Source organism: Triturus cristatus, chromosome 9, assembly GCF_964204655.1.
Source record: "Triturus cristatus chromosome 9, aTriCri1.1, whole genome shotgun sequence".
Lineage (NCBI taxonomy): Eukaryota > Metazoa > Chordata > Amphibia > Caudata > Salamandridae > Triturus > Triturus cristatus.
In genome coordinates, this window is record NC_140592.1 from 805,979,632 (window position 1) to 805,995,278 (window position 15,647).

Genomic DNA, 15,647 nt, shown 5'->3' on the forward strand with positions numbered 1-15,647 from the left:
CCTAATCGGGCCATAAATATCAATTTGCACATAATATATCCACTGGTATGCAGCTAATTCACTCCAGCCGGCGGGGACTACAAAAGCCTGGTTTCAAATCCAGATGTTTGCAAGGGCTGCGTTCAAGTGAGGTCCTGGCAGCAGGATCAGCCAGTCAGTTCAAGTCAGCTCTCCATTCTGCTCGGCCCATCTGGAACACTGCCTGTGACCTCCCCTGCCAATGTCATCGGGTTATTAAAGGCAGCGTCATGTGGCATGGTTTACCCTTCCCTGTACACGGAGATTATAGAGTTTTGTATTTAGCTCTTACAGTTAGGAATAATGGGCCATATGTAGAAAGCAAAATTCCAATCGCATTTCGGCGTTTGCGATTGCAATTTTGCTAAGTGGGATGTAGGAAGGCAAATCTGGGTGCAAAATAAGGAATCGCTAAATTTGCGATTCCTTATTTTGCTATTGCGTTTAAGGAATCGCAAATTTTGCGATTCCTTAAATGCAATGTAAGAAGCACCAAAAAAGTGCCATTTGGCCTTAAGGAATCGCAAATTACCACCAACTACAAGTTGGTGGTAATTTGCGATTTCTTTCACAAATGCATATTTTTGCATTTTTCAAAGTAGCATGTGGTGCACACACATGTCCTTAGGGCATGTATGTGTGCCACATGTGCACCCATGCTCATTTCAGGGGTGCAACAGGGTGTCCTTTTGACACCCTGGCACACTTCAAATTGCATTCTCAATTTGCGATTATCTAATTGAGAATCGCAAATTGAGAATGTCTTCCCATTCATTCCTATGGGCCTCTAGGCCCATAGGAATGAATGGGGAGGTATTCCTTAATTGTGAATTGCAATTTGCAATTCGCAATTAAGGAATATCTAGGATTTGCAAAAATATTTGCTAATCCTACCTACATTCCGTTTTGCAATTCTCTAATTGCGATTCCCTAAAAATTGCAATTAGAGAATCGCAAAACACGTTCTACCTACATATGGCCCAATGTCCTCTGTCAGTAGGATATCGATTATCTGTAGATACAGGTTTGAAGAGATGGTTCTACTGATGGTTATTGTATCACTTTCACCTAAGAAAAAAGAATGTTTTCAGATCACGGCTCCTGTGCCCAAAGTATTGCAAAATCTTTGGAGTGAGAGGGAATTTCCATTTTAAATTTGACATCAACAAAACAGAAATTATATCACTGGGCCGATAAAATAAACAAAAAACACCTGAATCTCACTACATTATTCTCATGGCTTCTTTATGTAGTGGAGTGCCACTCAGACGTTTGCAATGCAGCTTCTCTCACCAGTAGGTGGGCTCTCCCTTGGACGGAGTAGCTTCCTGAACCCCCCGACCTTTCCCAAAACGTTGCTCTTCACACCACAGAACAGCGAATGGAGTCAAGTTTAAGGTTCAGCTTGTAACGCTTCTCAACATGTGTGAAGTTTATCCTTTTGTGAGTGAGAGTTCAGCCCGACCTTCAAATGTGTGAGATTCACTTGCAATGAGTGAGATTTGAGAGCTCTAACTCAAGTGAACCTATTTTACTATGTGTTAAATTAATTGTCTGTTCTATGGACGTCTATTAGGAGTAGCTGCTCTCACTCCTGCCCTACTCTTTGGTACATCTGGAACTGCCTCTGGTCACGGGGAGCTTGAAGATAGCCCCTCAACAACCATGTGACATCACTGGCAAGCAAAGGGAGTGCAGTGTTATTTGTGCTATCCATGCCAATCTGATAAATGGGCATATTGTGTTAAAATGCTCATAAAAATACTTTTATGTAAAGGGTACAATTGGGTTGTGTGGGTTAGAGCAGGACTTTCTTAATTACATCATTTATTTAAGCAAAGAAAAATCCAGCACTTATATGATAATGCATCCCAGAAGCTCCTGAAAACTCATAGACATTTTTCAGATTAATATCTTGGTGTTTGCCAGTAAAGAATTATGCTTAATTGGGAGCCCTGCAATTATCCGTTCACAGCATAAGGCATTGGCATAACGTTGGGCTTGACAAAAGTAGCCTCCGACCAATGACATATAAATTATTTTTTTTTTTTTTTTGGCGCATGGCCAGTGATATGGAGGATAAGAGAACATGGCTCCTCTGGTGCTGCAGGAGGTCCGCCGGGGACCACCGTGGACATTATTCTCAGGGCAATCAAAACACAAAAGATGCCCTGGAACTCAAAATGGATGTTTTAGTGGCAGACATGGGGATACAGCGTAACAATCGTTGCTGGAGAACACCAGAGTAAGCTTATTCTCAGACATTAACAAAGAGATGCAAAAACAATGAGCATCATTCATCCAGGTTAATTAAATGCCTCTGCCTAATAGGAATCCAACATGCGATACTCTTTCCCGCCAGACTCAGGCTCTCCACGGGAGATGGAGTACAATTCTTCCCTAATCCGCACAAGGTGCGGGACTGGATTGAAAAGATGCAGAATAAAAACTTCCCGAATTTCAACAAGACAAAGGCTGACAATAAGAAGAACGGTAAAGGTACTAGGCAAGGCCGATGCACAGTCCCAACTAAGGGGCAGATTTACAAGCCCCTATCACCACCACAACGTAACTTTCAGTGACGTTGTAATAGCAATAGGGGCCTTGCCTTATTTACACTTAATGTGGCTTAACATTGCCTTGTAAATAAGGCACCCTTTCATGCTATATTTAGCTTGAAAGAGGAGAGCAATGGGTGTTGCGATGGGCGTTCCACCAGAACACCCATTGATTTTGATGCTGCCCCCTATTTACAAGGGCGGAATAAATAAGAGGTAGCGCCAAAATTAAGACCAGGGAAAACCTAGTCTTAGACAGGCTGAATGGAAAATACCACTTGCTTGAACTGAACATGACCATGAGGAGGTAAGCTTTAATTAACCCTTACTATACTATAGCCAAGTGGGGAGTTGTGATGCTGGGGACCCGCTGATTGTGGCATCCACTCCCACTCCTGATAGTCATGTGCCACTACACGTACGCCTTTGGTTTGATTAATAGTTTGGATTGGGGAATGTTAGACTTACTATATTGGGGTGGGGGAGTTGGGAGGGAGAAGTGAGCTTCAGCCGCATCTTTTGCGGTTTTCTGTTCCTGCCATGGGTCAGGGCAAAAGGGGGACACGGGGGAAGGCACCACGGCCTGGTTGATGATGTATTTGCCTATATATATGGCAAATGGCAGGCTCACTGACATAGAAGATAATGTCCTGGAATGTCAGGGGCTTGCATTATATGTCTAAACGGTATAAAGTTCATACTGACCTCAAGAGAAGGGAAGTCTATATTGCCCTACTGCAAGAAATTCACTGGACTGACACTGAAAAGCTAGCACTGCGCGAAAGATGAAGAGGTCATATATTTCACACCAATTACTCTTCATTTGCAAGTTTTTTTTTCTTATCTGGGTCAGACCCTGAGTTCCTGTGACGGGAGAAGTAGTGGATACAGCCAGAAGATATGTGGTGAGTACTGGACTCCTGAGAGGGGGAGACATAACCATATTTAACATCTTTGTCCCTAATACAGACCAGGCTAGCTTTTTAGATGGACTGTCAAAAGTCATTGCACATATGTGCCACAAACAGTGATAATTGGAGTGGATTTTGATAGTGTGGCAGACCCAGTGCTCAATAAATCCCACCCGCCTCTGCACAACTCACCAGTAATGAGATTAGTGCGGAATTTTACAGAGTTGCAGTCCCACGGGGGGGGGGGTCATAGATTCATGGAGGTGTACTCATTCAATAGATAGTGACTATTCCTTCTTCTCAGAAATGCACAAGTTGCATGTTCACCTAGACACATTTCTTTGCACACCAGATGTTTAAACAACAGTTCAGAATGGTGAGTATTTGTCTAGAACAATATAGGACCACAATCTTATCCTATTATCGCTTGCATGGGTAATAGCATGCTCCCACATTCCTAACTGGAGCTTTAAAGTTGAAACTTTTGAGGACCAGGTCTTTCAACATGCTATTGGGAAAGGGATAAGGAATTATTTAGCGGAAAATGATAATACTGCCACCAAACCGCAGTTGGAGTGGGCTGCTTTTAATGCAGGGCAATGCATAGCTGAAACAATGGTGCGTTGAACCCTGGTGCGAGACATTGAAGCCCAGGAAGATACACTTAGGACTGTGGAGCAGAAGAGACCAGGGAACCCTGCACTACAACAATCACTGCTAGAAGCAAAAATCAAACGTGCAGAATATTTAGAAAAACGTTACTGTTTTAACTATTGTGAGTTGGCACTTGCTTAGCGGGACAAGGCTGGGGCCCTATTGTCGTGGTTGGCCAATCCCATCAAATGAGGTATGCTGATATTAGAGCTTGAATTTGAGATGTGTGGCAGGGTATATAAGCATGTGGATGGTAGGGGGGCTGGTCTTTTTTGGGTAGGATGCCAACCCCTCAGTGCCCCAACCCATACTACTGGGGTAACAGGAATGACTTTCCCCTCACAGTCAAACAATACTTCAACAGTTCCACAGAGACAGGAGCAGGGTCTGTCTCCACATATTCCCTATATAATCCCACCACTCCAGATGACCAGTGGTGAAAATCTGAAGCTCAAAGTAAGACCCTGCCTGCCCAATGTGTCATTTCAGGGAAGTGCACTGAGGAAGGAAGAGGGCAGACAGAGCTGTTTACAGGGTGATCAGCACACAAGAAAACAACTGGATATCAGGGATTTCAGTTTCTTAATTGAGGAGTATGAGGACTACCATTGTGAGTCTGGGAATGTAGGGGACGGAATAGACCTATGATTCTTGACTCTTTCCTCTCCTGTACTGTGCAGTTCTAAAGGAGAGCCAAGGACACCGATAAGACCTCATGCTCTGACCTATTTACACCCATTATATAGAAGAAGACAATAGGCACTGTATGAGAACACTAAGGGGCAAATTTAGAAGCCCTCAGCGCCCTTATCCATATTTATAAGGTGGCGCTAAGCCATAGTTTAACCCCATCTTCTAAATATGCCCTTTTTCGCCGCAGTCCTCTGCGGCAAGGGGGCTTGCAATGGGTGTTGCTGTGTGCATTCCACCACAACACCCATTGCTTTTTGATGCTGACCCAGATTTACAAGGCTGAGGTAGTGCCAAAAAATAATGACATGGAAAACCAGGCGTTCGAATGGTGCAACATGGAGAAATTATTAATATCTCCTCATTTTTGATCTTTCCATGTCTGCTGAATTCTGCAGCACACACAGAAGGTGCAAATAGACATTAGTGTCCCTTCCTGCACATAACAATTGTCCCTGCAGCACCGGCACCCGTGAACATGGAAGTAGGTGCCTGCATTGCCACTAGGCAGCTTTTTTTGCACCAGCACTAGGGGAAACACAGGGGTGCACCCTATTCTTATGAACACGGCACATCCCGGAGGTTTAAAAATGTCAGAGGCGTTGCCAAATTTGGCGCAGCTCTGTGCTCTGACATTTTCTTGTGAATATGCCCCTAAATTTCCTTGGATCTGCAACTATATGTGGTACACATGCCCATGTTTTGACTGTATTCATCAATAAATATTTGTTCCTGAACCGAGTTAGCATATATTTGAATTCAACGCTAATAAAAAAATCTATTGATTAGCCCTCATTTAACAGCTGAGGATCAGTGGCTATCGAACATAATGAATGCAAAACATATACATGTAAGTCACAGGACCAATGAGTCTATGTCTCAAAAATACTGCAACTGGACAAAAACAAACAAACGTTCTTTCAAGCTGCATTTCGACTTGCCCCACATTGCTGGGCTGGGAAGACGGACATTTTCAATCCGAATTAATTAGCTACAAGCAACTCTAGTTCATTCTCAGTTCAGAATTTCACAATTTCTTCTTCTAAGCATGTGAATGTTAGAAAGTTCGACAAGATGTTATCTGTAAGGAAATGGAAAAGCACACTCACAACGCGTGAACTTCTTACAGCTAAAGAGGCTGCCTCAATAATACATTGGACCACCTTGGTAGGCAGAAAACACCATAACGGTTTTATTGTTTATTCAAAAAGGACGCGTAGTTATGTGAATATCATCACTTAAATGTTTTAATGAATTTAAAAATAGAAGCTTCTGTACACTTATACACTGGATGAGAAAGAACACCATTGCAAACCACAGACTGGTGAACTTTGTTTCATGCATTTCAAGTGATAAATGATGCCCAGGGTGCATCATTTATGCATTTGACATTTTGCTTGATAAAAGGTGCATGTTTCTCTATTGGATACGTCTATAGTTCAGCAAAGTTGGCTACTGGTCCTGAGTCTTTGTTGTTCACTTTCCTGACCTTTTGATGACCTATTTTGCACATGCTCAGTTGAAAACGTTACCTACCTCGCCCCTTGCCAAAGGTCAGTTGTTCCAAAGCATTACCCATGACCACCAAACCATAATTTTATGTTTTAGAACATCATTTGTGATCTGCTATTTTGCTTATTAAATAATTGGCATCGAACAATTTTCCACAAAGACTTCGACACATCTGAAATAAAATACTGTGTTTAATAGAAATTTGACATGTTTCTTTCTCACTAGCTCGCACTATCTTCCAAAACAGCTGTATCATTTACAAATCCATCACGGCTGGCTGACAAGACCACAACCTGAGGTGGCTCTTGGCACACCACAGTCACCAGGAGACTGGAGACAAACAACAGGCAGTGCTTAATTTGTAAAATAATAAGTGCCAGGCCCCTGACCAGGAGGTCACTGCAGCTTGCACCACCCATTGCCCCTGTCATCACTGTCAAAACAACTACTAACCATCTTTCTTGCCTGCAAGTACAACAGCTCAGTTTATACCAGGGCCCCAAAGCCAAAGCTAAAGGAATGGCAGGGGAGGCAGGTATTAGTAGTTTTTAATGTATATTGCATTAATAAATTACCGTTGCTTTGCTCATCTTTAAATTAGATGAGCAGCACCACCACATGGCAGACTGTCATAAATGGAATCTACGACGTTATTCCGCCGCCTTTTTCCCCGCTTGGAATCACAACGCGGTTGTTACAACGACCGCGTTGTGATTCCGCATACCATTACTCCGCAAGTCTGAACAACGACTTGCGGAGGGGGGGTGCTGGATGTTGGAATAGTATAATTTACTATTCCAACTCCAGTCTGTGCGGACACTAGGCAAGGTGTTGGATTTTAAATCCAATACCTCCCACCCCCTCCGCAAGTCGTTCTTCCAACTTGCGGAGTAATGGTATGCGGAATCACAACGCGGTCGTTGTAACGACCGCGTTGTGATTCCAAGCGGGGAAAAAGTTTCGGGGTAAACGTTGTTTTACCTCATAAATGTGATGTTGACATTTTAGTGCCGGTGTCGAACACCGGACACCACTGACTCAAATTGAACAGCCCGTTCCATCTATGCACTCAGGATCTAGAACAGTACCCATCAGTAACAAGTCAACCCAGCTACAATTTAGGAAACAGCAGAAAAAACCTCTTTTAAGGCACTACAGAACAAAGCAGTGACAATCCACTCTCAGAAGCCAGCTACTTCTCCAGTCACTTGATGGCTGGCTCTTTACCTTTGACCTGTACATCTCTCCTTTACTTTTAGGCTAGGTTTGCTCTACATGAATACCACATACATATTTTTCTCAGTCTCTGTTTCTCCTGAGTTTTCAGCCATCAAAACTCAAGGATAAAGGGTGGCTGGTAATCTTTGAAAGTGGTGGGGTGAGCCAAGTGCCCCAACACTTCCCAAAGCACAAAATCAAACAACCGCTCTATCCAAAAGCACAGACTAAAACAACCCCTACTTCCAAAAGCCCAAAATAAAACACAACTAAAAGTATGCATTACACATTTGGCATAAAAGAACAAAATTAAATGGTACCTACGGACTGCATGTCCTCCTTGGTGTTCTTCTGCAGTCTGTGGCATGAACAGCTTCTCTAACCAATCCAGATGCTGCTCTCATGCTGTTAACCAGCATTAGAAAAGTACCAGGATTCGATGGAGCGGGCTGGCTGGATGATCCTTCAGGCTCTGGAGGCCTGTGCTTGTTCTCCAACCAGCTGTCTAAGAAAGCTAGGATTGCGGAGCTGCAAAGTGCGCATTTCAGGCTCACCGTCATGAGATAGCTGGTCAAACTGACATGCTCACTTTGGAGTGTCTGGCCAGCCATTGCACCCGTCCTCGATGGTGCCAAAATGGCAGCACAGGGCACGACCCACATTTCGAGCAGCTCAGGGGCAGGCTGACGGCTGCAGAACTCCTCGGTGAAAAATAAAATGCCAATTAATCATTTAATTGCCATTTTATTTTTAACACTTAGCGCAGCTCACAGCAGGCAGAGAGGGCGAAGTCCCCCACTCTGATGAAGAAACGGCCGCTGTCAAGGATGGTAAGTAAGCTTCATATCAGTCACTCATATCTAATTAAATTCCTTGATTGAGCACTATTATCCGCGGTGGCTCACCCAGTTAGTTATACTTGTTGATAGGGTGAAGTCCTGAAACAATGCCAAGGGCCTTACTTCACTTCTCTCAATATTGCTGTTGTATATCAGACTATTTTGCGGTCAAATTTACAAATTTGTTTGTTTGATGCTGTGTTTTCACTGGGCTATTGAGGTGGACTGCTCAAAGAAGATCTGTTCGAGTTTCTTTGTGATAACGTAAGGCTCTGACATTTTTGTATCACTGAAATGCGTTGTAGTGAATACTTGATTTTGGGGGTCAAAATAGGAACAAAAATGAAGGGTGATAACACATTTTAGTTACAATAGAAATCAGTTGCTGGGGGTATCACACAAATTTTAGGAAACAATCTAATTTTGAAGGTGATTCCATCCAGTGAAATGTCTTCAAACTATGATACTTTCAAGGTTACCTCACAGCTCTTTTCTCTGTGTTGGTCTACCTAAACATGATATTCTCTGCTCTGCCTTAGGTAATTCCAAATTCATGTCTAGGGGCCAGACTTACCACTTCCTAATGCAGTGCAGTGCAGCAGTCACAAATGATGGGCTGCGTGAAAAAGAGAGAAGATGACAGCACCATTGTGACAGAAAAATGTCACTCTCCTCCCCTTTCCCTAGCGCAGCGCTTAAATCAGCTGCTGTGCGCCACGGAGACACCTTTGCACCATAGTGCAAGGGTGTCTCAGTGAGTCTAGCATAGGTTTTGTACTGGAAGGCTACCCTTCCAGTACAAAATACAATGCATAGACTGACTTTAACCCTCTTCCCTCTTTGTATGTGTGCTGTAAAGTACAGTACACGTACAAAGTCGGAAAAGGAAGGAGAAATGAAAGCATTACTCCTTTGTTGCATCTACTTCAAAAGGGCGCAGTTTTCTGATGCTAAACCTTGTCTATTTTATTTAGTAAATAGGGTTTAATGTCAGAAACCTTAGGTGATTGCATGGGAATGCCCATGCTCCATCAATGGGACGCCCCCTTAGCGCTAAGTAATGCAAAGTAACGCTATGCCCCGCTTTGAGTTACTTTCACGTTATTTCCAGCACTAAACAAGTTAAGCGCTGGAAATGAAATCGGAAAAAAGATTTTACGCCAATTTGCATCGCTTTTGTGACGCAAATATGGTGTAAAAATCTTAGTAAATCTCCCTCGACTGTTATTTGCTTATCCGTTTTCTACACATACATCTACTCATTTTCTTTAATTATTCCAATTACATATTTTTTTCGCTTTCGATAATACATTCTCTGTTTTGTGTCTCGGTGCAATCACTCTTTTGGACCCCCTTGAGCTTTCATTCTTTGTACCCTTTAAGCCTATAGACTACAATACTAACTGCTGCCCGACAAACGGTTTTCTCCCTCTTTAGTTATGTTAAAAATGCCTGAATGATTTCCTTCGTCAACAGAGACTTCCAATATCAACAATACCCAATGTTTTACCATTGTTATTTTTCTCTGAATATTTTGTACTGCTAATGTTTTACAACCCTTTGGACAAATTTGCTCTAAAGTATTATAAAACAAAAAATAAATACAGAAATATATACAAAAATGCAAGATTTTACAAGATGAGCCCCAAAGAATACTTACAGCTTTCCAAGATTGTTCATTGGCACATATTTCTTGTATCCTCTCCTTAATTGCTTCCTCTGTGGAAGGGACTGTGATAAAGCCATTGCTCAACAGAGTAGACAGCTGACTGAGGAAGGCTTGGTGAAGGTTTTGTGCTGCTTTGGCCTCATAGTATGACGTTCGCAGAGTTTTATCTAACTCAGCCATTTTCCTCTCTTTGTCTTGAAGGTTTTGCTGGGAATTGTCCCAGACCATATGGCTCTCCTTTAGCTTTTCTAATAAAATATTATTATCCCTCTCCATGCTTTTCTTGGCCCGTACAGCTTCATCCCGTTCCTAATTTTAAAGACAATGAGAAGTGTTAACAATTTAACGCTCCAAGTTGAGCTTCCTATGCATATTGCTCTGTGCTGTTCCATACAACAGAGGGACGTAACCAAAAAAGTGAGATATTGTCACTTATTCTGAAGCACGTTATATATATACACATAAACACATACATATATTTATATATATTCACTGGAAAAAACAAAGATTAAAGTCACGTTATAATTAGGTTACTATCGTACTTAACATTTTAAAAAACTTAGAATTTCACTGAAAACCCCAAAGGTAAAGGGACATTATAGTTAGGTCAAAATGTCACTTAATGCATATTGGACCCAATTCACAAAGGTAAACTGAGAGGGAAGTCAAACTTTACGACATTTGGTATTCACAAAGGGTATTTACTACTCATAAATGCCGCCAAAAGTCATAAAGTTTGACTTTCGGTATTCAAAAAGGACATATACGAGCAGTAAACGCCCTTTGTGAATACCAAAAGTCGTAAAGTTTGCCTTTCCTCTCAGTTTACCTTTGTGATTCGGGGCCAATGTTTTAAACTAACAAAACAGCTGAAATTCATCAATGATGTCATTTCAGATGTTGCAGTCATGTTATCAAAGATAACATAGATCACACAATGAGTGATGTAATATGTGGGGTAATTAGCAGTGCATGGCAAGGGTGCAGTGCAATCCTCGTGGACAGCCAACCTCCCGTCGCGCAAGGCCTTCGGCCATGCATCACGTGGAGTTGGGTGCAGGGCCTGGCCTAAGGCCTATATCCACATCCAATACCCCATAGGCAGGCGACCTCCGCTGCGCACAGCTTTCAGGCATGCATGAGAAGGGGTTGACGGCAGGCCAGGCCTTGCACCCAATCCCCATTCCACATTGGCTTGTAAGCACCAGGGAGGGTTGGGCGCAGGACCTGGTGCCCAAATGTCCACAGGCACACATGGCTAAAAATAAGGGGTGGCATTTTAAGTAAAGCAGAGCTACCGACTTTGTCAAAGTGTCAGAACGCTAAATTATAACCATCATTCAATGGTCATTTTGGGGGTTTTCCCCATAAAACAGCAATAAGTAATAAGTTAAATGTATCATCATTAAAATTCAGATAAAAAAGACATATAAAATGTATGCATAGAAACCTAAAAACATTACATCATAATAACATTTCGCTTTGTAGCTGCAAAGTTGTTTCTAAAAAGTGAACAAAAATAAAAACTATTTCACTTCTTGAGTCAGATTTCAATATCCGAAAGCCCTCTTTATACTGTACAACCTTAACAATGGCATATCTGTACTAATCACCTTTTTTATTAAAACACGTATTCTGGCAAAAAAAAAAGATGGTGTGCCTCCGTTTCCTTCTGTGCTGGACAGAGCAGAAAGCAGCCTGGAAGCAATGAATGAATGAATGAATTGGCACATATAAAGCGCATGGCTACCCGAAGTCCTCCCAGCACTAGGAACCGAGCCTACCTAGATGAACGGCCTTAGACGACCGGAAACAAGAGCGTTTTCAACGGTCTGTGGAAGGACATATAGTCTTCCTCCAGACGAATGTGATTTGGAAGAGCATTCCAGCTCTTAGAGGCAATGTAGGAGAATCGTCTTCCTCCACTCCTAGACCTATATATTCTGGGGACTACTGCCATGCGTTTATTTCCTGAGCGTAGGGCTCTACTGGGGTAGTACGGGGAAATGATGGAATGTAGAATGGGCGGACCCTTAGAAGACAGAATCTTATGGGTGATGCAAAGGGATTTGAACTGAATCCTCTCCGCAACTGGAAGTCAGTGTAGAGCGGCTATAGAAGCTCGCACAGATTCTCTGTGGGGGGTATGTAAAAGCAATCGGGCTGCACAGTTCTGCACCGTCTGAAGCTTTTTTATTGTAGATAGCGGAGAGCCCAAATAAAGGGCATTTACATAATCCAGATGAGAGAGAATTATGGCTTGGACGAGCAGATTTCCCGCATTGAATGGCAGTAAGGGGAGAATTTTCCTAACCATCTTAAGTAGTCCATAGCAGCTTCCTGCTACCTTACGGGATTGCTCCTTCATCTTCACGTCTAGCTTATGATCGAGCTAGACTCCCAGGCTTTTTATTTGTTCTTTAGGGTTGGGGGGTATGCTGCCCAGACATTTAGGCCATGGAGAGATAGGACCTAATGGAGAAGGTTTACCCAGAAACATCAGGTCAGTTTTTGCTCCATTTAATTGTAGGTAAGAGCCCTCCATCCACGCTGATACTTTTTCCAAACAATTGGCCAAATAGTTTTCCCTTTTCCCAGACTGATTAAGGAAAACAATCAGTTGGGTATCGTCTGCATATGTTATTATCTGTATACCAAAGGGTTTAAGAATTTCGGCCAGGGGGCTCATATAAATGTTAAAGAGGGTGGGGCTCAGGGACGAGCCCTGTGGGACCCCACAACTCAATGACATACTCTTAGAAATGGAGTTGTCCTCGAAGACCTGAAATGAGCGGTCATCTAAAAAAGACTCTAGCCACATTAGTGCAGTTCCGGATACCCCTGCGTCTCTAATCCTAGAAATCAGCAGTTGATGGTTAATGGTATCGTAAGCCGCACTCAGATCTAAGAGGACGATTGCCCCTGAACCTCTGGCATCTAAGATTTTCCTAGCTTCCTCAACGACTACAATCAGAGCTGTCTCTGTGCCCTTCTGGGGTCTAAATCCAGTTTGCGATGGGTGAAAGCAGTCATTCTCCTCCAGAAAGGTGGACAAAATGGATCTGCAATTTTTGCGATCCCTGGAAGCAATGAGATAGGACGGTAATTTGCAAAAACTTCAGGGTCCGCACCTTCTTTTTTTAGCAGTGGTCTCACCAAGGCTCGTTTCCACAAGGAGGGGACAATCCCAGCAGCCAGAGACAAATTGATAAATTCTAAGATAGAGGGACCAACTGTATCAAAAGTTGGTTCAACAAGGTAGGGGGGGCCAAGTCCCTTGGGGAACCTGGAGAGCTGGTAGTCAACCAATACCCCTGCATCTCTAATCCTAGAGATCAGCAGTTGATGGTTAACGGTTTCGAAAGCCGCACTCAGATTTAACCCCTTCAGTGCCCCGTCCTTTCCCCGCCCTGTGCCGGGCGTTGCATTATCGGGCGGGGTTCATGACGAGATAGTCTCGTCATGGGCACAGCGCAACCGTGCTCCATGACGAGACTATCTCGTCATGGGCACTGAAGAGGTTAAGAGGACGATTGCCGCTGAACCTCCGGCATCCAAGATTTTCCTAGCTTCCTCAACGACTACAATCAGAGCCATGGTGGGGGGGGCATGTCCCTAGGGGAACCTGGAGAGCTGGTAGTCAACCAATTACTTGTAAAACCTCTAAGCGGCTGGATTCCATAACTAGGTTTTACATTTTGATGTTTGGCAGAGTGAGAGGTAATTTAATTTAGAAATGGCTCAAACTTTGAAGCGTATTTGATGTCCAAAAAGTGGTCAGTAATACTTCCAGCTCTTACAGATTGATACCAGGGGCTGTATTGCACATTATCATTGTTCGCTCACGGCGCATGTTTCAAAAGGTGCGCCGGACGCAACTAATGATAATGCACCCCATTATGGTGTAAGTGCTATTCCAGAGAAGCCGCGACCTCGCATTGCCCTGGGGGCAGCGGATCCCCTTTCAAAGGAGTTTAGAGAGCCCCTTGCAGGTGGGTGCAGTTAGTGACTGCACCCACCTGCAAGGGGATGTCTGGGTGAGGTCCATGGGACCCCCTTGGCCCCCTGCAGAGGGCTGCTCTCAGTGGGTGCACTGACAGTGCGCCAACCTTTAAATGGAGCACTGTCAGTGCACCTTATGAGGGCTTCTTTGACTCTGCGCCTGCATCTGTAATATGGCGCCAGCGCAGAGTCAAAGGAATTCCCTCATTTGCATAGGGCACGCCACTATTCAAATGAGGGAACACCCTCCGAAGGTAGCGCTTGGCACTTTAAGTGCACCAGCACTATTGGTAGTATAGAAGGGGACGCACAAGCATCTGCTGCCCCTTCTGTAATACCAAAGTGCCCCAGAGGTGCACAAAGCAGGCGCAAACGTCCGTTGCACCCCCGGAGCACTTTCTGTAATACGGCCCCAGGATTCCTTTACATGCAACCAAAATCGAGTCTTTAAACGATTGCATGCACCCTTAGTGATCATAGTGGGTGCAACCAACAGCTCTTAGAGTCCAAAGGTCAAAAAAACAATTTTCTCCTTCTTGAGCCAGGGTGTCATACAATACTGATCAATAGCTATAAACTTTTGTAAGCATGCTCTATATGGTGCTAGTTCAAATGTGTACTAAGTTCTACTCCAGTATAAAAGTGGTCTGGGCTTAATTCCATAGGCAATACCTTTAATACCCATTTCTAAATGGAGAGGAAATGGAGGGGGGGGGCTCCTGTGAAGTAGATTTAACACCGCTTTTAAAAATGCATTCTCAACACGAGCAAGAACAACAACATTGCTAAAGCCCCATAATTCAGTACTATAAGATGCTGCCCCTCCAACCTTGGCTCTGTAAACCTTCAGTGCTGGTGATATTAATTTAGTAGTTGTAGATTTAAAGGGCTTTAGTACAATTGTTTTTTTTTTGTAAAACTTTTTATTTTAAAATTGAGGAACAAACATCAGCGTTTCAATACACATTGCAGAAGAAGTATTACATAAGGCATCATGGGAACAGCAGACAAAATAGCGCATACATATTATACTTTGGAAGGTCTAGGGGGAGGGGGGGATCTTCATTTTTGAGGGCAAAAGGTGGCTGGCATATGTCTCCCCGATAGGAGTTCCATAATCCCCAAACACGGGTCCATTTATTGGGACATCCACGGGCAATATATACCGATTTTTCCCGAAACATTGCCCAGTCCAAGTCTTTTTCCCAATCCTCCACTGTAGGCGGGAGCTGTGCTCCCCATCGCTGGGCAATGTTTCTCTTGGCGAGCATGAGCCCCAAAGTGACCCACTGTGTTAGGCAAACGTTCAAATCTGTTGGCTCCCAGACATTTAGTAAGCACATACGGGCTTCCATGCGGAGGCTCACAGATAAGACGGAGTTAATAATATCGTGAATGTTACGCCTATAGGATTGGATCTGTACACACTCCCAGACAATATGCATAAAGGTACCCAATTGGCCACATCCTCGTTTAGAGTCCCCACCATCAGCCCTCCCCATCCGCAATAGTTGTGTCCCCGTTACATATACCCTATGTAAGAGTTTTAGTTGGACAAGTCGCAGACGGACTGTTA

The 15,647-nt window shown here is 43.5% G+C and overlaps 1 protein-coding gene across 1 annotated transcript in view; it reads right to left on the reverse strand.

Moving 5' to 3' along the window:
- The window catches only part of LOC146798874 (coiled-coil domain-containing protein 170-like), a 704,654-nt gene that overhangs the window by 73,285 nt on the left and 615,722 nt on the right, over nt 1–15,647 (reverse strand). Inside the window, exon 8 of the mRNA XM_085626207.1 lies at nt 10,061–10,378. Within this exon, the coding sequence (XP_085482333.1) occupies nt 10,061–10,378 (318 nt within the window). The remainder of the gene's footprint in view (nt 1–10,060; nt 10,379–15,647) is intronic.